Source organism: Stegodyphus dumicola, chromosome 9 (genome assembly GCF_044657685.1).
Source record: "Stegodyphus dumicola isolate Sdum_Otavi_A_Nest chromosome 9, ASM4465768v1".
Lineage (NCBI taxonomy): Eukaryota > Metazoa > Arthropoda > Arachnida > Araneae > Eresidae > Stegodyphus > Stegodyphus dumicola.
The window spans coordinates 9,067,929-9,092,353 of NC_140776.1; the positions used below are offsets into that span (position 1 = coordinate 9,067,929).

At 30.9% G+C, this 24,425-nt stretch overlaps 1 protein-coding gene across 3 annotated transcripts in view; it reads right to left on the reverse strand.

The window, feature by feature from the left end:
* Positions 1-24,425, reverse strand: part of Sptz (zinc finger FYVE-type containing 26 spastizin) — a 196,858-nt gene that overhangs the window by 124,966 nt on the left and 47,467 nt on the right. For all 3 annotated transcript variants that reach the window (XM_085823186.1, XM_085823187.1, XM_085823185.1), the window contains exons 13-14: positions 11,491-11,630; positions 4,273-4,380 (exon numbers count right to left, since the gene is read on the reverse strand). In XM_085823186.1, coding sequence (XP_085679312.1) covers positions 4,273-4,380; positions 11,491-11,630 — 248 coding nt within the window. The remainder of the gene's footprint in view (positions 1-4,272; positions 4,381-11,490; positions 11,631-24,425) is intronic.

Consider the following 24,425-nt stretch of genomic DNA (forward strand, 5'->3'; position numbering starts at 1 on the left):
TCAAGTTCTGAAAACCTTGAGTAACAGAAAATATTTTAAGACCCGAGTTATAATATCTTTATTCGTAAAATTTTCTTCTTTTAGAACATTAGAAATAAATTTTTATCCACATTAAAATGATATTAATATTTTAACTGAACTTCAAATCTTTCAAGAAATTCTGCAAACTAAAAATCATATCCCTGTCCATTAAAAAAGGTGCATTTGAGAAAAATAAAAATCATATTTTTGTTTTTCTCAAATGCACTTTTTTTTTTAATAATCTGCAGATAATCTACATATGCTTAATAGAGAGTTCAATGTATTTCCAAAATTCAAACAACCTTTTAATTTAATTTTCATCAGAAATAAACGAAATAATGGTAATACAGTAAGAAAATATACAAACATCTAAAAAAAATATAATATAGTGTTAATGGTACTACTTTAACAAAACATGGTGATGAATTCAGTTCTCATGAGAATAATTTTATAAAGTACTAAAAGGTGGACTGTAGCCAATTTTATTTAGTGGTTGCATAATGAATTTGACTGGACAAAAATTTGTTTTATAAGTTTAAGAAATAGTCATTTAACCATCAATCCAACTGCGAGTTGTTCTTCAAGGAATCCAAACTGCTTTCTGAAAATACCAGTTTCCCTCCACTATCACAAAAAGATGATCTTATTCAAACGTAAATCTCATCCCAACAATTTCCAATCCCCAAAGTCATGTAAATACTTTTTACCCTATTTTAATTACAGAACCACATACATACATTATATTACATTACATAACCACATAGTTTATATTTTATAAAAATTCATTTTTATAATTCCTTTTATATACATATGCTAGTATATATTAACTAATTTGAACCCTTTTAGAAACAGAAATCATTTACATGATCAAATACATGACAATCCTAGACAAGCTTAATGTCTAAATTCCTTATGTGCAGTAAAAGTTTGACTATCCAGAATACTCAAAAAATGGCAAACTCCGGATAAGTGAATTTTCAGATAATTGAGTGTATAAAAAATGCACTTCACAGTAGAAAAACGACATGAAATGAAGAAAGAAATTTCTACAATAGTATAAAAATAACAATTTTCTTTGTTATTAGCTTTAGTATCAAAAGCCAACATTTCAAATTACATAAAATTTTTGTAAGTAAAATATGACACATTTTGCCAGGCTTCAACATAAGAAATTAAATCACCTTATCTAATTATAAAATGTCGTCAATCATGAAAGCTGGTGAAAAGAGTCACCAAACACGCACCATTTATTCTGGTAGAAGCTTTAAATGTATATATATATATATATATATGTATGTACATACATATATATATATATTAAATATATAATTGAAACAGAAATTGAAAAGCTAACAAGTAACAAGACGTAAGACCTATTTGGTCTTAAAAATTTTTTTGCGCAAAATGCTGCAAAAATATGAAATAATATGAATAACAGCAAGCTCGCTGCAATATTTCTACCTATTATTATATATATATATATCACGGAAATATTTGGCCTAACTAGAATTGCCGGTTTGGCTTTACCTTATAACTCGAATAAAGACGAAACACCTTCGTATTTACGTATTTTTATTGATTATTGTTCATTGAACGGGAGTTGGTTTGTTCCCCTTGAAAAGTCAACTAATTTCCGATCAATGACAATGATTACATGTTTTTAATTTTTCTTTTTACAATTGAAATTTTGTTCTTCATGATGATTTAATTCCAGTCCCCATTAAAACATTATTAACATTTTACTTTTAAGTTACTTCAAAACATCTTTCAAAATATAACTTTTCAGTATGGATTCACTCTTTTAAAATAATTCTACTTTAATTAAACTTAGGAGATAATATAATCAATTAATCAATATTGTTTAGGAAATAAATTATTATTAACTAACTTTGCAGCAATTGCGCAAGTAGTAGTAACTTGTTTTTGCACTAAATGAATTTAAGATCATACAACATTATATATATATACCAGGATCTCTGAAAATACTCCTTGAAAAAATGATCCCCAATAGTAACCATTTTCAAACTGCACAGGGGAAACAGATAAATGACAATTAACTTATATTCTCTTTACAAAAACTAAACTGGCTTATTGAGAATTAGTCCAATTTACATAAAATTAAGAAGATCTTACAATTGCATTGTGGCATTACACTTTTACATTTTTGGTGCTAAGTCACATTATTTGGTGACAATTTTGTTGGTCGAAAATAGTCGACAGGAAAGTATGTACAGTCAAAAGTCGTTAATCCGGACTCGTCGGGACTTTGGCAATTTTGGATTATTGATTTTTCCAGATTATAGATCATCAGTTTAAATCTGGTAAGATGGCATGGAGAAATTACAAAATTTAAAATATGAAACCGTAATTTATGAAATAAAGAACAATTATGATCTAAAGGGTATCAAAATTTACAAAAAAAAAGCTTAATATTTATTTTACTTTATTAAACATTTCTTTCAATTAAGTTGTTTCGTTTTTTATGTGCTAATACATTCTCTTTAATTCTATAAACAGACATAATTTCTTCTTCAGTTACAAGTTCCGCTGTTCAAGTCCTATAATTGCTGTGTCGAGAATACCGACTAATTTGTCAATCGAAATTTTTTCGTTTTCAATAACATCTGTGTCACTTTCTTCACTATCAGAAGCGAATTATAATGACGAGGAATTTGATTTAAATCATATAAAAGACGGAGTACGTCGAGATGAAATACTACATTTAGTAGGGAATTATAAGCCAACTACATTTAGTAGGGAATTATAAGCCAAATAAAATAAAAACATCTGCTTTGAAGATAAGGATAGTGCTGACAGATCAACTTCCAGTTCATTGCGCGTCACGATGCCCCCCTCCCCTGCCGCAGAGCAGTGTGAAATTGATAAACAGATTTCAGAATGGTTAAATAAACACAGGATATGCCTTTATCCATTTTTTGCAGCAATTCCACTGTTTGTTTAATGGACTTTGAAACATACTTTCGCTTTGTAGATCCATTACCTATTAGTAAATATATATCGGAAATTCTATTTGACATAATCGAAAGTTCAAGCTTACTTTTATAAAATTGCTCTAACAGTCTGCAAAAAATAATAAGCCGGATCCAATTCGAAGATTAAGGAACAACGCAATCTGCAACATTATCTGAATTAGATAATTCTTACCCTATACCGTCCGTTATATATTTAACGCGCATTCGTAAACATATTTTGCGTATGTGCACACGCATATTCGCAGACGTAAAGGTCTTACACGCATGCGTCAGTGCGGCGCATGTGCAGAAAATTTGTAGCTTTGAGGTAGGGATTATAGATCATTCCGGATTACGGGTGTCCGAATTAACGACTTTTGACTGTAATACCAATTTTTTTAAATAATTGCGAGACTTTTATCCAACATGTAATTAATAGAACTGATACAGACTATTACTCTAAGATTGTTTCAAGATGTGCTTTTTGATGGTCTTCCATCAGCTTAATTTTTTGAAAATGATGTTTAGAAAAAAAAAAACTATAAAAATTTTCCAGCTATTTGAATGCCAGAAAGTCAGAATTTTCTGTACATCTAAGTAAGCTTAATTATATCAAATATTTTTTATACATTATACAAATTAACAAAACATGTTCAACCTAACTCTTATGACATGCTTAATTTTAACCTAAAATATTTTAGTCAAAATAAACAGGAATTAATTTTCACAGAAATTTTAGAAGTACCATTTTCAAGGTACTTACTTCCAAAAAGGCCCAATGGAGCCCATAACAAGATTACTGCATCTTAATGCAGTAAAACTAAACTAAACTAAAAATATTTGGCAAAAAAAGTTATAAGGATTTAGGTTCAGTGAAGTAACTATGCTGAAGTACTCAGTGATAATCCAACAAATAATTTATACCTGATGAAGTTTGTTTAAATAATAATAATTTGAAACAGACAAAGGAGTATATGCAAGAAAATTATTTCAATGAAGCAACAAAATTTAAAAGAAAAAGTGAAAATATGCCATTAGTTAAAAGAAATGAATACTGAGAGTCATCTAAAGAACATCCAACGAGGCTTGTAGAAGCTATTTTAATATAAACCAAAAATCACTTTGCTCAACATTATATTTCAAGAACATTAAATATCTTATATACGACAATGTGAGTGCAAATAATATAAATAATTGGAAATTGCATTGTAATGGTTAAAAAGCATTAATAATCATGTGATTATGCTAATTATGCATTATATTTATGCTAAAAAACTACCTTGTATCATGGCTAAAAGATCTCTCATTAATTCTCGGGCAACAAGATCTGGATGCCTTGGAGATGGCCAGTCAGGCTTTAACATATTTAAAACTAGCAATGGATAACCTGTTTATGAAAAAAAAGAAGTTAAGTATATTCAAACAATACACAATAAAAATTATTGGTAAATTCAACCAATGAAAATTAATTTGATAGGAATTGAAGTATTCATCAGGTAAAGAAAGATCAAAAGAAATTAGATACAGCATTTTAATTAAAAATTTACATTTATTATAAAAACTAAAAAAACAATATAATTGTGTTTTTTAAATCAATGTTATACACATATACGCAGTGTCTCACAAAAATGATAAAAAATTAATTTACTATTTCTAAAATTTATGCAAAACTTTTAAATGTATTAAACTGAAACTGTAAAACAAGGTTATATGATGGTGCCTTGGTTAATGACGGCCGTAGTTAATGACAAGTTGCTGTTAAAAAAAAATGCCTTGGATAACAACAGAGGATTGGTTTACAATGCATTGTGGATTGGTGGCGGATTTCGATGAAACATGAAGGAAATATCCTATTAGTTTTTGAGAAAACTGCATTTATATTTTGCAAAATATTCATACCTATATCTTTTATAATTTCTTAACATACAATTTATATTAAATAGTATAAATTATCCATTTTTTAACACCAATGATATAATCTGTTTAAAATGGGTTGATTGCATTACATTTGAAATGCATATCACAAATATTGGTCCGCTCTGAATTTCTTTCAATTCATGCGGAACCCAAATATCGAGCTTCTTAAGGAGTCCACAATATCTTATGTGATTTTTAATTATCAAGTGTGGTACAATTAACCATTTTGCAATCTCTTGCAATGTTATATCAAGATTCAATTCAATTATGACTTTAACTTTGTCATCATCAACTGCAGAAGGTTGGCTAGAATGCTGGTCATCTTCAAGTGAAAAATTTCCAGAATGAAATATATTAAACCAGTTTTGACACATCTGTTAAACCACGGGTCTCCAAACTTTTTGGCTCATGAGCCATTTTGGTTCTTTCAGGAAACTTTGTGGGCCAAGATCCAATTAATTCATTATATCACACATTTATAAATGAGGCAGTGAGATTTTTGTTGATTGCATCTAGTATACGCTATGATATTATGAAGAGCTTTGTTTTTTAGACTTTCATGCAGTTTCTCTGAACATAAAGTCCTTAAAACTACATTTAAGTATTTGAAAAAAAATTGTCCTAGAAGGGCTTAGTATATACTTTATGTTTAGTAAGTGCTCCAATGCATTTACCTTCCCGTTGTCATGATTTATCAGCACATTTTGCTTACATTTTGATCAGGTGCAAACTTTTGCTCTTCACATCTTGGGCAATTTTTGTGTGGAAAAAAAATCTCCAATATTTAAATAAGTTACAACACATACAGAACAAAGATTAAATTAAGAAATAAATTCAAAGTGATTTATATAAAATCATTACTCAAAATTTCCATGAACCAACCTAGAAAACTACTATGAAAAGAGAAAAGATAACACATGAAACCATCTTTATTCTCGTAAAATGTACTATGAGAATTTTTTTACTTTCTCTTATGACATAAATGAATGATTGTAAATGCAAAAAATTCTGGATACCATCTTCCAACAAAACTATCTATTTTGAACTCTCTCAACTCAAATCCATTCGAACGACTTTTTTTTTTTTTTTTTTTTTTCATCTGTACGTACAGAAAATGTTATGACTTTTCTGTTGAATTTTATGTTATGCAAGAATAAATGGCCTTTTTTTCCAATAAGTACATATATATGTAATTCACATAACTCAAAAATGAGTAGCTTCAAAAAGTTTAAATTTTATATATGGGACTGCTATAAAATATAGTTATGCACCTCTCTTTTTGGTTGCAATTGGGTGTGTTCCCCTTGAAAAGTCAACCAATTTCCGATCAATAGCGATAATTACTTATTTTTTAAATTTTTAATTTCGTTTTCAAAGTTTGAAATTTTGTTATTCATTATTTAAATTCAAGTTCCAGTAAAACGTTTTTTTCATGGTTTACATTCAAGTTACTTTAAAACACAATTTTCAAAATTAAACTTCCTACATATGGGGTTCCCTCTTTTTTTATACTTCTACTAAATTTATAATTGGAGATAATATAAACATACATACCCACTCTGTTACCCGACTTGCTGAGCTCAGTTTTTTTTATTCTTATATGTTGGTAAATTGTTCATTTTTTGGTCTTAAATTCCAGTTAAGATTTATACGACTTTAGTTAATCTGCATGTAACAGTTACAGAATTATCAAGAATGTAAAAGTTGTTAAGTGCTACTAAGCCTAACGAAGCAGCCATTTGTTCACATTTTAAACTCTTGTTTCGTTTGAAGATGTTTTGTGTTTTTATGTATTTGTACCTCACCGCGAAGTGAGAACTGAATTGATACCTCTGATGAAATTCAAGGAAATAAATTTAAATGAAGTGTGACAAAATGTGTGTGTAATTCAATAGGACATATGAGGAAGTTATGTGTGTCCACATACGATTTATTATACAGAGTGTTACTGTATTTCACTCATTATAAATTTAGAAATGGTTGCATAATGTTTATAATGTGTTAGATTGGCTGTTATATAAAATAGTTAATGTGTATGTTACTTGTTACTTTAAATTTTACAAAATAATTTTAAAGAAATCGCTGGCGGGTTGGATCGTTAGTGCTCTCGGGCCAGATTCGGCCCTTCAGCCGTAGTTTGGAGACCTCTGTATTAAGCAATCAACACCATAAACTTTACATACCTCTTTGTGAGCCTCAACTACTTTTTTGCCTTTATGAAAATAAAAAGTAAAATATGTCAAAAACATTTAGACACAGAGAGGCAGCTAGTGCAGATAAAGTAGTAACAGATAAATTTGTTAGTGAATTTACAAGAATTACAGAAGAAAGAAAGTCGTCAATTGACAAAGTTATTAGCCCCTTTCACATGCAACACTCCTTCGCACAGCTGCTTAGCAAGAGGGGGGAAAGGAATGCAAAGTAATTTCATCTTCCTTTCCTTTACCTAAAGTCCACTGCGAGTAATGATGCCACGAATGTGATTCGAATTGGCTGATTTCTAATGCTGTTTTAACATTGGTTACAGTTGCTATAGACGTTACCAAAATTTCCTTAATGGTTTCTGAAAACGTTATGCTTCATTATTATTTAATTAGCTCACATATGGTGTTTTTCACTATGGTTAAAAGTTTGTTATCGATTTTTAAACTGCTTTCTGATAGAGTATTGGGTTAAAACTTTGTACATAAGCTGATTGTGAATGGGAAGTAGAGGAAAAAAAAAGTTGAAGAATTACTGAAACAGCATGACTTTAAAAAAATACAGAGAAATAATATAAATTTTACATATCTTAAGACTTCAAACCAAAAATTAATTGCTTAAGTGTTTTTTGTAGCTTTGATCAAAATAATGCCAAAAATTTATACAATGTATTTATTACAGATAATTTTAACACATAATTTTTCCTTTTGGAAAAAAAAAATTGGTTACCATAAAAAGAAGAGCAGGTAAATGTATATCTCAAAGGAAACTATGATTTACAGTTTGAATATAAAGTGCTTAAAATTTGTTTACATCATTTTCAGAAATTAAAAGCATTTATCAACTTTGGGAGGCGATGTGTTTGCCTATGCATATATATAGAGAGAGAGACAGAGAGACAAAAAGTAAGAAATTTAGAACCAATTTTACTTAAAGACCCCCAAAAGTTAAATTCAATATCAATTTTAAATAAAACATTTTGTGAAACTGCACATATATATAAATTAAATAAATAATTATTTATTAATAGCCTAATAGATATTCACTTTGGAGCAAGAACCTGGCAAAAAATGTAATAAACCACTGAAAAATATAACATTTCCAGCATTTTATATCATCAGTTGCAAATACAAAAAATATAAATATAAGTTTTTAAAGTTAAGTCATAAATGGAATTTACATCTCTTGGTACATGATCTTTCTCTTGGGGAAAATAAATTTTTATCAAGCTATTATTAGTTCTGTGTGCATTCAATCCATTACAAACCAGTTTGTACTCACCATTTTATACACTTCATGTTTATGTCAGTGTAAAACATAGCTGCCTTCTAATTAATTGTCTGGATCCTAATGTGTATACCACACATTAAGTTATTGCATGCATGCATTTTTTAAGAAAAACAATATTCTATTTTTGAGTCCAACATTTAAAAAAAGTACAGATATTGGTGAAGTTGTAAGAACATGAAGTTGGTCATTACATGTTATTATGCTTGATTAGCTATATCTTTGTTTTAATTTTATTGCCAACCAGAATACCAAGGAATTAAGAATTGAGTAATTATATAAAATTTGTAATGAATAATTTTTGTGGTTAAAATTTTATTTCTATAATTAAAGAAACACCAAATTGTAAATTATATAATATATACAAAACAAATGAATAATCTCTCGAAGATGATGTACCATGAGATGTAAATTCCATTTATGACTTTTATTTTTTGTACTTATGTAACTGATGATTTAAAATGCTGGATATGTTTTATATTTTTTCAGTGGTTATTGCATTTTGCCAGCTTTATGCTCCTTCTTATTTATTTAATTTATCTATATCTCTCTGTGTGTGCATGTATATATATATATATATATATATATATGAAATGTAGGATCTCGTACATTATTAAGCTACCACGTTTCATCTTTATCTAAATGAGTTTTGTTAAAGTACTCAAGCCATGAATTTATATCCATATCATTTTGCGCATCAAAGGGAATTACACTTGTTTCAGGTTCAGTGCTAGCTGCCCTTAATGAATCGTCTGTATCAGAGATATTTTCTTTAGCCATTATTCTCTTAATAATACTTTCATAAATAAAACTAAATCAAAAAAATACTCTTAAAATTTTTCCAAAACAATATTAAAACCAAAATATATCCTTTAAATACCAAATTTAAAATACATTTATACCAAAATAATACTTTTTAAAATTTTCAAAATAAAACAATTATTAAATCAGTAATTATAATTCAATAGTAATAATATCATTTGCATCGCCAACCTTTTTACTAATTGCTTCTGTTTGACTTATTGTGGCGAGAAAGATTTGATTAGATTTCCATAAAAAACAATCAATCACCACACAAGCACACAGCTCTTGAGAGCAACACTGAACGGCGCAGACGTAGGGGAAGACTCCCAGCCTCAAAAGTAGGTCAACGGTAAGAGCACATTTGATGAACGACGAACTTTCAATGTAGACACAGATCACACATCACAGGGGGCAGAAGTATGATTCTCTGGATGTAAAAAAATCTGCAGAATACCACAACATACAGGCAACAGAAGGATGATTCCCTTGAAGCGAGAAAGCCTAGACAAAAATGTAGGAACACAGAAGTCGCACACCAGCAAATTCATCTAAAGTGCGTAACGTTTTATCCGTATAATCCTTGGAGTATCTTCTTTTTTAGATAATCCCTTTGAAGGTGGCATCCTGCCAGCTTTCTGAAATGTATTTTCTCATACATTATTTGTGTTGTGCAGCCGGGGCAACAGGAATGAGACAAATTTTGGAATATAAAGTGATACTTTTATTTTAACATCCATTTCACAAGCATTCCTTCCTGTAACTGGAGGAGAAGCCCTATTTATAGATATGTGTGCATCATCGGGCTCATACAATCAGTGATATTAATTGAAATCATGAGGTGATGCTATCCTCTCATCAAGAGTGTTCTTAAGGACTTGTAATATGACAGATTTATGAATTTGGCGATTTGGCGGGCGCCAACAGGTTAATATAATTTATAATAAAGAAAGGATTTCGCCAAAATTTAGGAACAGGGATGCAATTTAGGTAGAGAATCGCCAACGCATTATTAAGGGATATGATTAGAATTTAATCAATTGATTTAAAAATATCATTACATATATATATATATGTGTGTATGTATTTAACAAACATTCTGTATTCGTTAAAAGCAATATATATAAAATGCACGAGATAGCTATAACTTAATGTGTGGTATATAAATTAGTAAGCAGATAATTAATTAGAAGACTGCTTATACTTTTACATTGGTATAAGCTTAAAGCATATGAAACACTGTTGTATCCGAATGGGTTCATAATGGATTGAATGCACACAGAACTGATGATGTCTTGATAAAATTTATCCCCCCCCCTAAAAAAACATTTTACAGGAAGAAACTTATGAAGCTTTCCACCAAGGTACTCACACAGGTCTTCTCAGTATAACGGAGCACAATCAGTAGTTACTACTTCAAACTACTGATAACATTAAACACAACACAATGCAAAGTGAATCCAAAGAGCAAAGCTCGCACAATCTATGAGTACTCCAAAGTAAAATCTGAACTGAGAACTGATGCTCTCGCCAATTTTATATAGTTTTCCTCTGGGTGCTAGGACATCTCTAGTAATGTCCATTTCTCAAAATTACTGGGAGGCATATACGGTTAAAGTTACATGATAAGGGCCAGATACGGTTACAGCTACCTATAGGGATCAATTACAGTTATACAATTGCATTACTAATTATAATTATGGAGGGACCGGACCAAAATATTCCCAAATTGTCACCATGTTCAGTAACTTTTGATGATTTCATGCCAAATTTGGCAATAAAAACTAGTCTCCTTAACCATCGCCAATTTAGCGAGACAGCCATTTATTTACCTCAGCATTAAATAGACTTAATCTTATTTTTCCAGAACTTAATCTTATTTCCCCATTATCTTATTTTTCCAGAACAGCTTCGCTCTCTTCAGAATTTTTTGTGTTATATTATACAAAAGATACTACAATTTCACATATAATTTCACTAAAATTATTTACACATATATAAACAACAAACATGCACAAACATTATTTACAATCACATTATTTACACATATACAAAATTTGTAACACTATAAAGAAATTGGAAAACTTCATTCATTTAAAAATATAAACACATATCAAATCATGAAGCAGGCCATATGCTCTGTTTATGAAGTTGGTCATTACATGTTTAATAAAATGAAAAATTGCACAGTTTTTTTTTTTTTAATATCAGATATGTATCAGGTGTATTTAGATCAGAAAAAGCTTTACAGAATTAAATCATACTCACAGAAGTCAGAAATGAAACTTACCACTCTCAGTACTATAGCTTGCATATTCTAATAATATGTCATAGGATATATTTTTATTTATTAGTGGAACATGAGGCAGACAAGCTTGTGCAAGAACATGAACAAGGTCTACTTTCATACGAACTGCAAATGATTCAATTCTGTAAAATAAACAAATATGAAAATAAATATGTTGCCTATTATTATTCAACTCACTTTAACATGTAACACTGTTAGGATTTTGATGATGCTACCACTGTTTAGTAATCAGTGTTAACGATATGTCTTAAATTTCTGAGCTTTTATGAAGTAAATCACAAAAATAAACATGAGCTATCTATAAAAGTGTCTTTAAAGATTTTTACCTCAAGAAAGAACTGCTTTTACATAGTTTCAGGGAGAAAACAATAATAAAATTGTTGTCTAGTTATTTTAATACAGTCAAAAGTCGTTAATTCGGACACCCATAATCCGGACCTCAAAGCTAAAAACTTTCTGCGCATGCGCCGCGTTGACACATGCGCATAGGCGTTTACGCGTGCACATAAGACCTTTTACCACTGCGCATATGCATGTGCGCAAGCGCAGAATACGTTTTCGCGTGCGCGTTTTATGTATAACGGACGGCATAATCTAAAATTATCTAATTATCTATTTCAGTTAATGTTGATGATTGCGCTGTTCCTTAATCTTCGAATTGGATCCGGATTATTATTTTTTGCAGACTGTAAGAGCAATTTTATAAAAATAAACTTGAACTTTCGATTATGTCAAATAGAATTTCCGATTCTGGAGCTCCCAAAGGATCGTACAAAACGAAAGTATGTTTCTATGTCCATCAAACAAAAAGTGGAATTGCTGCAAAAAATGGATAAAGACATGAAGAATGTGACAGAGAGGTTAGTGAAACCGAAAAAATTTCGATTGACAAGTTAGTCGGTATTCTCGGCACAACAATTAACGGGACTTGGACAGCAGCGGAACTTTGTAACTGAACAAGAAATTGTGTCTGTTTATAGAATTAAAGAGAAAGTATTATCACATAAAACGAAACAACTTACATTGAAAGAAATGTTTAATAAAGTAAACAAATAAATATTAAGTTTTTTTTTTTTTTTTTTTTTTTTTTGTAAATTTTGATACCTTTTAGCTTATAATTGCTCTTCATTTCATAAATTAAGGTTTCATATTTTTAATTTTAGAATTTCTGCATGCCATCTTACGAGATTTAAACTGATGATCTATAATCCGGAAAAATCGATAATCCGGAATCGCCGAAGTCCCGACGAGTCCGGATTAATGACTTATGACTGTATAGGATCACCACTTAATAATCTCTGAATTTGGTTAAGACATCAGTTAATAAATAAGTATCACAACTATTACAGATTTACTTTAAAATAACTAATGCAAGATCAGACTAAATTCAATTGATTTTATAATAATATACATCAAATTAAATTTTTAACCTATTGGTAATATCACTATTAAACTTAGAGTTAATGCATTCAATTACTTCTTTCCCAGAAAGAGGGGAAGATATTGTTAAAATTTAAAAGTAGAATACTAAAAAGTTTAAACTATCCTACTCTTAGAACATATTTTTTTCACTTTTCAATCTACTTACTAATACAAATTTTAATAATATGCTGATTATTATCCAATAGAGGCAATTTTCAGTAAACAAAAATTTGACCTTAAATGAAGAAAACGACAGAATGCCATTTCATGCAGTCAACTAGTGTACAGAAAAATTCGACCTAAACAAATTCAATATATATGACAAACGGTTATAATACGATTGAATGAAATAATACAATTTTCACTTCAAGCAAGTGATTAATAAGCATCTTTTTATTTTACAGAGACAGTTTTCTCATTAAGCTCTACAAAGTCGCAGCATTTATCAGTGTAAACAACAACAGACAGCACCACTTAAAACTGAAGCATCTAAATAGGATACAAAGCACGAAAATGTTTTAAATTCCTGTTACAAAGAAATGCTAAAAATTATTTTAAACTAAAAGCTATTTTAATTTATTTAGTACAAAGCTGACAATTGTTAAGAAATCAGCTGCCCCCCCTTTTTTAAACTGATCTGGAAATCAGATAAGGAATGACTGATCAAATCTAATGCTGAGAAACATTCAAATGCTATTTTCAACCGTTACTATAGATGCAAATTATTAGCATATTATCTCTGAAATTCCTTTATTACTAGAAATGCTTGTATGTATTGGATAATATGAGACAGATTGATCATGTTTAAAATGTGAAGCTTGTCTCGCCCTTCCATACACAATTTCATTTCCTCAAAAGAAAGATTAACCCATTACCCGCTGGTGTTGCGTTAACGCAACGGTCAAAATAAATGCGTATATAAATATAACTACCTAAGTTATTTTATACCAGCAGATGATTTTGTTTAGGGAATATTATGAAGATTATTTCTGTAAAAAAATATTTGCCTTCAACTATCATTTTGTTTATAATAATTAATCTCATACTTTAAGCAAAATTTAAACAAAATTTTTGACCGGGTATTTTTGCTGAAAATATTTAACGAAAGAATCGCCGTCTTTATGAGTGATCTATTTTTAGTCAAGGTCACCATTTATCAGAACATTACATCAGTCAGATGTTAATATTTGTGTTGGGAAGGAAGAGAAAACACGTATTGCGCTGACGCAACGTCAGCAGGAAACGGGTAGTCAATCTCCTTTTTCACTCATTTCTTTTGATATTCTGTTTCATGTTCTGGTTGTTTAAAAATGCCTAGAATGAGGTTTCTTACGTTAGAAGAAGCCCTTCAAAGATTTTTTGACGAAGAAAGAGATGATGATAATGTTAATAATGACCAGAATGAAACTGATATTGTTGTTATTTCCCCACAAATTGCAGAAGCTAGTGATGAAGAAGAAAGGAATGGCAATGTTTTAAATAATGATAATGATATTTTACCAAATGATACTGCTGGGAAAGTTATAATTCATGTAAGAAGTAAGCTTCAGCCTTCTACAAGCAGTTATAGTCATACTAAAAAGTTTAAAAAGCAGAAGTCTGAAATCTTGAAGTGGACAAAAAAGGAACTGTTAGTTATGTCTCAGGAAGAACATGAAGAAAGCAACAGAAGAGAAATTATAAAAGACAAAACACAAGGTAAAACTAATGTACAGATTTTCGATTTTCGTTTTGGTTTAGACATTTACTCTCTTCTCGTTGAACAGACAAATCTATACGCTCAGAAAAAAAATCCCAGAATTTATTGCATCTGAAGCCTATATAAGAAGATTTATTGGAATATTATTGCTTACAGGATATCATTCTTTACTTCAAGAAAAAATGTATTGGTTCTTTTGATAAGGACATTTCTGTTCTCGTTGTACGAGAATTGATATCACGTTTGCAGTACAGGAATATGAAGCAGAATTTGCATTTGACAATAGTCAAACTGACAATAGTGATAAATTATATGAGGTGAAACCATATCTAAACTTACTAAATATCACCACTTTTTACTACTGGAAATATACTCTTTTAGATTTCAGACGCGAGAATGCATTATTCCTTTTGCAAACTCCTATTGAGAGTGTAGAATTAGCCAGAAATAGATCAGCAATAGGAAGACCTAGTAAATTCAGCATTCAAAAACCATTGCATGGAGATGGTAGACATTTTATCGTAAAGTCCGTTAATAACAAAAGACTTTGTTGTAAAGAGTACCATAGCCAGACTGTTTATAGATGCAAAGTATGTAATGTAGCTTTACATCATGATTGTAATCAAGCTTTTCATGCTTGAATCTTTCAATTGAAATAATCCGTATTTTAAAAAAAAAATACAATGTTAATTTTAATATTAAATTAATTACAAGTAAAGTGATTTGTAGATTTATAAAACGTTATACAGCTAAAAAGTAATTCTGTGCTCCACTCAAAAGAAACATCCCACGAGTACAATCCTACTCACTAAACATTCGTAGTCTTATTCCGCTGACGCTGTGTGAACACAACACTCACGTTTCCCACAGGCAAGAGCGTTTTTTTTTTTTTTTTTTTTTATTATTATTATTATTTTCAATGTAAATTTATGTTATAAATGCTTAATTTAATATTTGTTATTATTTTCATGAGAAAAGAAATATTCCTTGTAGTTCTGGCGGTTAATGGGTTAAGGGATATCATTTATAGAACAAAAATATTCCAATGTAAAATTTTAAATTAAGGAAAACAATTCCTCCTTAAAAAAGAGAGATCTATGTGTAATTTCCCTCAAAACTCATAATTTCACTACTTAAAGCACATTGTCTTCATCGAGGTCTGGAAACAACAAACAGAAAGAATGCAATTAATTTATCTAGTTTTGAAAAATAAAATGTGATAACGTGGCCAACAGAAAATATTCATTAAATGCCAAAAGCAGTTTTTCCAAGCAGTACGACAACTGTGTGGAAGAAAGTCTTGCCCTTCTATGCAAAATGAGTTCAAAAAATTTAATAACCCAGCTATTAGACCCAGCAGTTTGAATTTAATGAACCATATAATGAATTGCTGAATGAGGAGACAAAGGAACTCAACATTTGACTAAGCTATCGACACAAAAACTGGCATAAACTGTGTTCTCTTCCATAATTACTTTTCTTTCATTTTGTTTTATTTAATATGAATACCCATCAAAGCTTTATTATATTCAGTCCCTCACATGAGGAAAAAAAAAGTCTAAAGAAAATGGAGAAATAAAAAGAGAAGAAAATCACTGAGCTGAAAATGAGTCAAAGATTTAAAGGTAGCACAGGTGGTCCAATTGGCGTATGAAAAATCCAGAATTTAATGATCTACAATTAACTGAATAACTGATTTTTTTTTCTGAGTGTATAGATTTGTCTGTTCAACGAGAAGAGAGTAAATGTCTAAACCAAAACGAAAATCGAAAATCTGTGCATTAGTTTTACCTTGTATTTTGTCTTTTATAATTTCTCTTCTGTCGCTTTCTTACAAGAATACAAATAATTACAACAGTTGTTACAGCTACTTGAATCATGCAAATCACATAGCACAGAAACCATTTAATTAGTAAGATGAAATATCTTCCATCACTCTAACCAAAAAAGGATACCTCTTAGTAGAAGGAATACTGAAGCAAAACTATTCACATTTTTATATAATTGAAAGAAACGAAATTTCAAGAGCCATATAAAATCTTTTTTATAAGCGCTAGACATAAAATAGTCTGAGCATTTTAAAAGTTTAGTTCACCTATACAATATAAGTGGTGAAGCTGTTGGTGCTATAATGTTTCTGTTGACGAGTTTTTCAGAAGAAGAACTGCAAAAGTTGATTCAGAAGGGTGTCATATAACAATCATACCTTCTTTAGAAGCCTATGCTAACAAAAATTTGCCAAATCAAATTCTAAGCCAAATCAAAACTATTTTAATAAGAATGCAAAGATTAATCTTACACTTTCATTAGAAGATAATGCAAAAGGTAATGTTAAAGTCAAATTTATATGACTAGTATTATAACTTATATAACTAGTCAAACTTATATAAATTAGTTTGATAACCTATCGTGCACAAAATCCAAGATCACTGAGAGGATATAATCAACAATAATGGCCAATAATCTGAAAACAAAATATGAAAGCTTAGGTGAGCCAAACTCTTTTGAGAGCTTTTTAATTTTTAATAGGACTATGTTCTCAGTCGCTCCCAGAGGCTTGCTGCTTTTGATGAAAAAGTATTCCCCCCTTCAAACACAACTTTTTCAACTAAAATTGCTATATTTTAGGAATGAGAATACACAACCATGGACATTCAAATGGGAAAGCATCACTGCCCCCCCCAAAATGAGTAAAAAATATGCTTCTGTATTGATGTACATAATGTATATCTACCCTTTGCTTCTTGAAAATTTTCTTCTGGACACTTTATAAAAGGCACCTAATAATTAATATTCTAGACACTTAATAAAAAATTACAATTTACATATGCATTATATAAGCCTGTAATACATATAAAAGTTGGTATGAGGGAATAAAAGAAAACACACAGCAAGGAGAACAAAATATTCCAGATTAAAAAGTAGGCTGCATACCTTTTGCTACATATCTGCTCTGAAACAGATATGGATAAGTTGTTTCTTACATATTTTTCATTAAATAATGTTTTTCTTAAAAACTGCTGGATTTTGTATGTTCTTATATGAAATTTATGTATTATGTAAATTTATGTATTATGTAATTTCTTATATGAAATTTTGGAATTAATTTAACAAATCCTTTGCTTTTGACACCTGTCTCTCTCTGGAGATGAAATGTTGTTCTTAATTGGAAAAATTCTTCTATTGCAATCTATGCAATTAGTGGCAAAAATTAATCAGATAGATAATCACACTCATTCAAGAATTCCAGATATAATTACAAATCCAAAAAACTTTTTCAAACTAATCCTGGATGTCTAGTAAGCCTACCAATGGTTTATCATTATTATCACACTTTCATTGTTCATTTCAAGACTGTATCATTAGTTAAAGCAGGAATCAGCAACATGGCACCCATCACTACATCCCAAATGCAGCCACACTAAATTATTCTGCTTTATGTGCAGTTTTTGGCTTATTTTTATATAAGACATATCAAAATTACATCTATGTGTCAAACAGCCACCTTATTGCATCGCCACTGCTCGAAACATTTCATTGTCAAGCAAGACCAAACCAACAGCACGCTGCAGTGTAGTGTGGTTGATGCACTTACTGTAACCTCTCTGATACAATCACCTGTAAGTGCAGAGAGAAAGACTTACCGGTGAAAAACAAAATGTCTGTCTACTTTGTCTATCTGTCTATGACAATTTTGATTAATTTGTAAACATACTCCAAATTTCTGACTTTTAGACGGGCAGTGAAATCAATAATTACAAGGTATGTAGTGTGTATGTACTCTATCATTGCTTTCTTGTTAGATTCGTTTTACGTACTCTCTCATCAGCCACGGTGTTTTCTTACAGATATTTGCTTACATACTGTTGACTGTAACAACCTACAATGAACAAAGCTAAGCGAGTACATACTTATACTTTTAATGAAGAGTGGGAGCACCAGTTTTGATTCATAAATCAAAAAGACAAATATAAATGCTTATTATGCAACAAAAGTGTAGCAATTCCAAAGAAAAGTAACCTTGAGTGACATTTTAAAATGGTGCATCCTAAGTTTGACTCGAAGTATCCTGAACTTTCTGAACTTCAAAGAAATAAAATTTTATCATTAAAGTCATCAATTTCGAAGCAACAATCTACCTTTACCAAACCGTTGGAAACATCAAAGGCAGCAATAATCACATTGATTAAAGTTTCACACATACTTGCTAAGAAAAAAAAGGCCATATGGATGCAACAACAATAAAAGAAGCAATGTCAAAATCTGCAGAACGTACTGTTTGCAGATTTTAAAAATTAAAAAAAAAAAAAAATTGTTTCAACCATACATCCATGCAATTGTCAGCTAGAGCTGGTACAAGGAGAATTAAAATAATTGGACATCACTTAGAAACCCAACTTATAAAAGATATGAACAAATGCACATTTTTTTTTTTTATTATTATTTTTATTTACAATTGGATGAATTGAAAGATATAACAGATTCAACCTGTTCCGGTCAAATACCAGTTTATAGTGCTGAAATTACTGCTAATAATTTTAAATTACCGAGAATAAATATGCAATCTTTCAATGGTAATTACAGAAACTGGATGTCTTTCAAGGACTTATATGTATCATTAGTGCATAACAATGAAAATTTAAGCAACATTCAAAAATTTCAATATCTAAAGGGTTTATTAACAGATGAACCAGCTTCTATTATTAAACATATTCCCATTTCAGAAAATAGTTATATGGAAGCCTGGGGAAAATTATTATCTAGGTATGATAAGAAAAAACAAATTGTCACATCACTAATAAAAACTTTCATGGATAAATCTGGTGTAATTAATGCAAACGCAATTAATTTGTGAAAAATTGCCGATACATCTGATGAGATTATCAGAGGTTTAAAATCTATTGATCCAAAAGCTAATGAAAGGGATGTTTGGCTAATTTATATTTTATTACAGAAGGTTGACAACGAAACACGTAAACAATGGTCTGAGTTTTCAGCAAAAGTAGAATTTCCTACTTTTGAAATGTTTATTTAATTTATAAATGATAGATGTTCCTCTTTAGAAATTTTCCACGAAAAAGAAAGGGAAAAAACTCAACCTAGTGTTAAAAGATTTTCTGTGAACAAAAGTATCAAATGTATTATGTGTAAATCAGATCATTTTCTTTTCAAATGCCCCAAATTTAAAGCACTAATGTCAAAGAAAGAAATCAATTTGATAGGAAAAATAATCTTTGTTTAAATTGTTTGTCTAGTCAGCACAAAAAATCTGAATGTATGTCTCCACATCGTTGTCATTATTGCCAGTTATTGCATCATAGTACTCTGTGTGAAAATCAGTTAAAAAGTTATTCCACATCTGCGTCTCTTTTTGAAAGCAGTTTTCAGTCAGAACAGCAAAGAAAGAATCCAACCACGAATGAAATACCAGACATTGTGTCTACGAATGAAAACAAAAACGGAACTGTAATTCAAAATAATAGCATTCAAACAACTTTTGGCTTATTGCCAACTGCGTATGTAAATGTAATTGATTTGATGGGTCAAAAACGTAATACCAGAATGCTTTGTGATAGTGGTTCCGAATCAACATTATTTTCTGAATCTTGTATTAATTTATTGGGATTTAAAAGAAAAAATGCGCGTTTTCCTGTCAAGGGTTTAGCTGACTCAGAAGTCGCAGTTACAAAAGGTTGCGTTGAAATCAAGTTGATGTCAATCCATGATACATCTGTGAGAATGCCAATTAAGGCATTTGTATTAGGTAAACTAACTGCTGTGCTTCCAAGCCAAAATATAAATGAGAAAGATTTTTTGCATTTGAAAAATGTAAAGTTAGCTGATCCATATTTTCACATTCTGGATAAGATAGATATTATTCTAGGATCTGACTACTTGTTTTCTATTTTACTTCCTGAACAAATAACTTGTTTCCAAAGTGATTTAATTGCTCAAAACTCAATATTTGGTTTCCTCATATCCGGAAAACTACCGGAATCTCAAACGAAATCAAATTCACTTTCAAACTTGCATATTTATGAGATAAATATTGATAGCGAATTGAAAAGGTTTTGGGAGTTAGAAGAAGTGCCAAATTCAACTGACACTGTATTCTCACCTGAAGAACAATTTGCTGAAATGCATTTTCAGGAAAATTACTCAATTAATTCAGATGGTCGTTTTGTTGTGAAGTTGCCAGTTTTAAAATCTAAATCTGAATTAGGTTTTTCAAAACCAGCTGCACTTTCTCGATTATATGCTATGGAACTTAATTTAAGGAAAACTCGGAATTTGAAACCCAATACAAGGATTTTATGCATGAATATGAAAATTTAGGTCATATGGAATTGGTCACACAAAACTGTTTAAATAGATTTCAGAATGAGCAATATTTCCTTCCCTATCATGCAGTGATCAAGCCGTCTAGTACAACTACCAAATTTAGAGTCGTTTTCGACGCTTCATGTAAAACTTCCAACGGTAAATCATTTAATTCAATCTTGGGTGTTGGTCCTAAGTTGCAACGAGACATTTTTGAAATTTTACTTAATTTTCGATTTCCGGAAATAGTATTTTCAGCAGACATAGAGAAAATGTACCGTCAAGTTTTAGTGTCCGATGAGGATCGAAACTACCAACAAATTCTTTGGAGGTTAAATCCTAACGAAGAAATATGCACATACAAGTTGAACACCGTAACATATGGTTTAGCTCCAGCTTCTTTCCTAGCCACTAGGTGCATTAAGCAAATTGCCCTAGATTATTCACAAAATATTGCTGTTTCTCATACTTTACTACACGATGTATACATGGAGGATTTGCTATCTGGTTCAAGTACCGATATGATGCAATATCACTTTGTAAGGAAATTACCAATATTTTGCAAATGCATGGTTTCCACCTACGAAAGTGAAATTCTAATTCAAATGCATTTCTTGCAGAATTTCAAGAACATTGTTCAATGGACACTAATTTAGAAATAATTCCTAATGATAAGGAAAGCATGAAAGTCTTAGGATTATTTTAGAACTCTTCAACAGACACATTCATTTTCAAACTTGCACTTACACTCACCTCACTGCTGACAAAAAGACACATTTTGTCCCAATCGGCATGCTTTTTCAATCCATTAGGATTAATTTCACCATGTACTGTTGTATTGAAAATTTTTTATCAGAAGCTCTGGCTTACAAAAGGAGACTGGGATTCTCCTATTCCACAAAGTCTTGCTGAAGATTTGTTTAAATTTCAGAAATCTTTCAATGCAGTTGAACATTTTACCGTTCCTAGAGGTGTCACGCTTATTTCCTCTGACACATTTGAATTGCACGGCTTTTGCGACGCTTCAACACTTGCTTATGCTGCTGCAATATATTGCAAACAAATACACGGAAATGAAATAAAGGTTTCTCTCTTAGTTTCTAAAACTAAAGTAGCACCTATCAAACACGTACCTATTCCTAAATTGGAATTATGCAGTGCTCATTTGCTTTCAAAGTTATATCGTGCAGTCATGAACACTCTCAAAAAATATAAGTTTGATGTTTACACTTGGACCAACTCCAAAGTCATACTTTCCTGGCTTTCGGCACATCCCCGTAAATGGAAGACTTTTGTTGCAAACCGGATGCCTCAAATAATCGAAGTACTTCCAACAAAATACTGGAGGCATGTCCCTTCCAAAGAGAACCCAGCAGATATTGCTTCGCGTGATATTGATCCCAAATGTCTTCTTAATTGCAACTTGTGGTGGAATGGCCCAAGTTGGCTTTTTTTGGATTCGTCTCGCTGCCAAAAGAGGAATCCACTTCCAAAGAAATCAAGGATCTAATTAAAGCTGAACAAAGATCCGATCCTATATTTTCATTTCATAGTGCTATGTCAAGTGATTTATTTAAAAAATATTCATCATTTTCTAAGATTATACGAATTTTAGCATACTGTTTAAGATTCATCAATAAGTGCAAAACCAATAGCAAATGTCAAACACTTATAACCGATTCCTTTTCTCCACTCACTTACACGGAAACTAAAAATGCAGAAATAATCATAATTCGGTGGGTTTAGAAAGATTATTTTAATAAAGATCTGAAATGCATTAAAAATCAAAGACCGTTGCCTAAGAAAAGTCAGCTACACTCCCTCCATCCATTTATAGATGAAAACAATTTATAGATGAAAACAGTCTTTTATAGGTGGGAGGGCGTTTACAAAATTCAGAATTGTCTTTTAATCAAAAGCACCCAGTGATTCTACCTGCTAAATACAAGATAAGTGAGCTCATCGTAAAAGAAAAGCATGCGACTTATTTACATGCTGGTGCTTCATTACTGTCCCACATTATCAAACAATCATATTGGATCATAGGTGGAAAAAAACTCATTAATAAATGTGTTCACAAATGCATCAAATGTTTCAAATTTAAAGCATCCACCGCATCCCAGCTTATGGGTGATCTACCTAAGCATCGAGTAACACTCGAGAGGCCTTTCTTCAACTGCGGAGTGGACTATGCGGGTCCTATTTCAATCAAATTCAATAAGGGTCGTGGCGCAAAATCAACCAAGGGTTATATTGCTCTATTTATTTGTCTCACTAGTAAGGCACTACAGATCGAGGCAGTGAGCGATTTAACCGCTGATGCATTTTTAGCTGCTTTGCGTCGCTTCAGTGCTAGACGAGGAGCTCCAAGTCACATTTACAGCGACAATGCAACAAACTTCGTTGGGGCTAATCGAAAGCTCTGCGAAATACAACGATTGTGGGCTTCACTTCCTAAGAACGAAGCCGTTGCTCATCATTTAACTCAAGCTTCAATAGAATGGCACTTTATACCTCCAGCATCTCCTCATTTTGGAGGAATTTGGTAGGCCGCAATTAAATCAACCAAATATCACTGTAAAAGAGTAATCGGTAAAACTCTACTTACTAAACCAGAAAGAAATGGAAGGACACTCGGCCGAATATGAAAATTGGAGACATCGTCCTGTTACTAGATGATGGTCATCTTCCAGGTTCTTGGCCACTAGGACAAGTGGTCGAACTTCATCATGGTGCAGACGGACTGGTTGGTGTGGCCCCGGTTAAAACTAAAAACTCTATTTTTAAAAGAAACATTCATAAATTAGCACCTTTGCCCATATATCAGGACTAATGCCTGATAGGGTGGGAGTATGTTCCGGTGCACCGGAACAGAACAACTCAACCTGAATCTTTCGCATTTGGAACTATGCCAAAGAACATTGAATTCAGTTGAATAGTCGGACTCGAATGAACACATTCGCAAGGCAGCTGGAATGCTGTCTATTTTTCACTATTTTTGTTCTGTTCTCATGTTTATAAGTTTTATATGTCATTTTCTTGTTTATACTTGTACTGTGCAATTATTTAACATAAGTTTTGTGTTTAAAACGAGGACGTGTATCGAGCTCATTCACATTACATCGCAACACAGCCCAACTGGCAATAAGTGTTACGATAATCTTTGACAATTTTACCATAAGAGAAGAGTATCTAAAAATCCTACCATTTAAAGGAAAACATTTATCTTCTGCAATAAAAACATTTTTGATTAACGTTAAAATACCAACTGAGAAATTACCTTCAATAAAACAATTGACAATGCGCAAACCATGACAGGGATGAATATTGGATTCATTGAATTATGCCAACAAGCCTTTTTTTTTTTTTTTTTTTTCAAAATTTATTGCATATCACTGCATTATATACAGTACAAAATTCGTAATCTGGACTCGTCGGGACTTTATTATTCCGGATTATAGATCATCAATTTAAA